General features: G+C 57.8%; 1 protein-coding gene across 1 annotated transcript in view; it reads right to left on the bottom strand.

The window, feature by feature from the left end:
• The window catches only part of RUSC2 (RUN and SH3 domain containing 2), a 15,607-nt gene that overhangs the window by 236 nt on the left and 13,779 nt on the right, over positions 1 to 1,592 (bottom strand). Inside the window, 3 exon segments of the mRNA XM_009076522.1 lie at positions 279 to 452; positions 1,092 to 1,361; positions 1,363 to 1,592. The exon segment at positions 1,363 to 1,592 is cut by the window's right edge and continues 37 nt beyond it. Of these exon segments, the coding sequence (XP_009074770.1) occupies positions 279 to 452; positions 1,092 to 1,361; positions 1,363 to 1,592 (674 nt within the window).

The following is a 1,592-nucleotide window of genomic DNA, read 5'->3' as shown; positions in this document are numbered from 1 at the left end:
TACACTAATCCCATTCAGGGACCACCATAGGCACAGAGGAGGGAGGAAAACACTCCTTGCTTCCCTTTCCAGCCAGGCTCCCAGCTGCCCCCCACCTCCCCCTCCCCTTCAGACTGCAGATCTGCAGTGGATGGATGCATAAGATGCATCACTGCCCCCAATCATCCCCTGGTCCACAACTATGAAGGAGACCAGACAAACTGCAACATGGCACAGCCATGCCGCCCCCAACCTGCCACATCCCAGCACCTGCAGGATGGCCACTTGGTGTCACTCACCAGGTAGGGTGGGGAGACATCCTCCGGGCCAGCCGTGCCACGGAGGGCACCTCAGGTGGCTCTGGCTGGGGAGGGTCTGGCTCAGGGGCTGCTTCACGCCACATGCTTGCCCCAACTGTCTGGGCCACCAGCTGGAACACGGACTTGTCCAAGCTCAGCCAACCAGAGGGCAACCTGCAAGCAGGAGCCAGAAGCAGTTAGGGGCAGGGAAGTAAACCGGGGGAATGGAGCAGCTGCTCTCATGTCAATGTCATGCCTTAGAGGTTTGGTTGCATGCACGAAGTGCACTCCAGTCCCTAGGCTGAATCCTGGCAGGGAGGGCTCAGCATCCACCAGACACACTACAGCCTAGACTGGGAAGGACATTTCCAGTGGACATTTTCAGGAGCAGAAGTGTATATAGATGGAGAGGCAGTGTGGGGAGGTCTCAGCTACTGGGGGCAACCTCACGCCTCCTCCTCACGTATTGTGAGTGACAGGGATGGCTTCATGTTCTGTTCTCAGTATGTATTTTTGGAAGGGATGAGGCAATGATGGCCCTGAAGATGGCCCTGCTACATGGGCCCTTCTACCACAGAGGGGTCTAAGGAGCCAAGGCAGTGGCAGAGCTCAGGCAGAAGAAGGCCTCTGAAAGGGACTGAGCAAAGGTGTGGGAGGAATGAAGGCAGACTGGCATGGCTGCGCAGGGGTGACAGACGGCTGATGTATGACCATGGTATAGCCCAGCAGTTAGCTATAGGCCTGACTTTCACCAGCACTGCTGCATTCCAGGTTAACCAGCCCTCCTCAGGCCCAAATCACCCCTGCCCTTACCTGTTTGGCTGCCTGGGTTCTTTTTGTACCTTCCTGGACCCAAACAAGTGTCCGCTGTCCTCTTGAGGGGCTGCTGCTGCTGCACCCACTCTTAGCTGAGTGCCAGCCTCCTTCTCTTTGCTGCGCTTCAGCTCTGTAAGCACGGAGTCTGGGGGGCTGCCCATCCAGAAGGGCCAGCTCCGTTCCTTCACCTCTTCACCGACCACAACCTGCTGGGGCTTGTCCAAGGGCTCTTCCACAGCTTCAGGACTTGGCTTGCTGGCCGCCCTGGTCCAAGGTGCCCTCAGCAATGGGACAAGCCTCTGCACCCTCCACCACCCCTTCTCGGGGAGGTGGTGCCTTGTGAGCCTCTGCTGGCTTGGGCACAGTGTTCAAAGCTGCCTTCTTCTTCTCAGGGCGGATGAACTTTGAGCCTTCAGCTGAGCCCTCGATGTAAATCTGAGAGCTTTGCATGAGCTGGTACCACCAGCCTGCCTGCTTGTCCTTCTTCCCCTCCCACGT

The sequence above is a fragment of the Acanthisitta chloris genome, unplaced genomic scaffold (assembly GCF_000695815.1).
Source record: "Acanthisitta chloris isolate BGI_N310 unplaced genomic scaffold, ASM69581v1 scaffold5396, whole genome shotgun sequence".
Classification (NCBI taxonomy): Eukaryota; Metazoa; Chordata; class Aves; order Passeriformes; family Acanthisittidae; genus Acanthisitta; species Acanthisitta chloris.
Note: the sequence above shows the minus strand (reverse complement) of the source record. Positions and strands in the feature narration are given on the sequence as shown.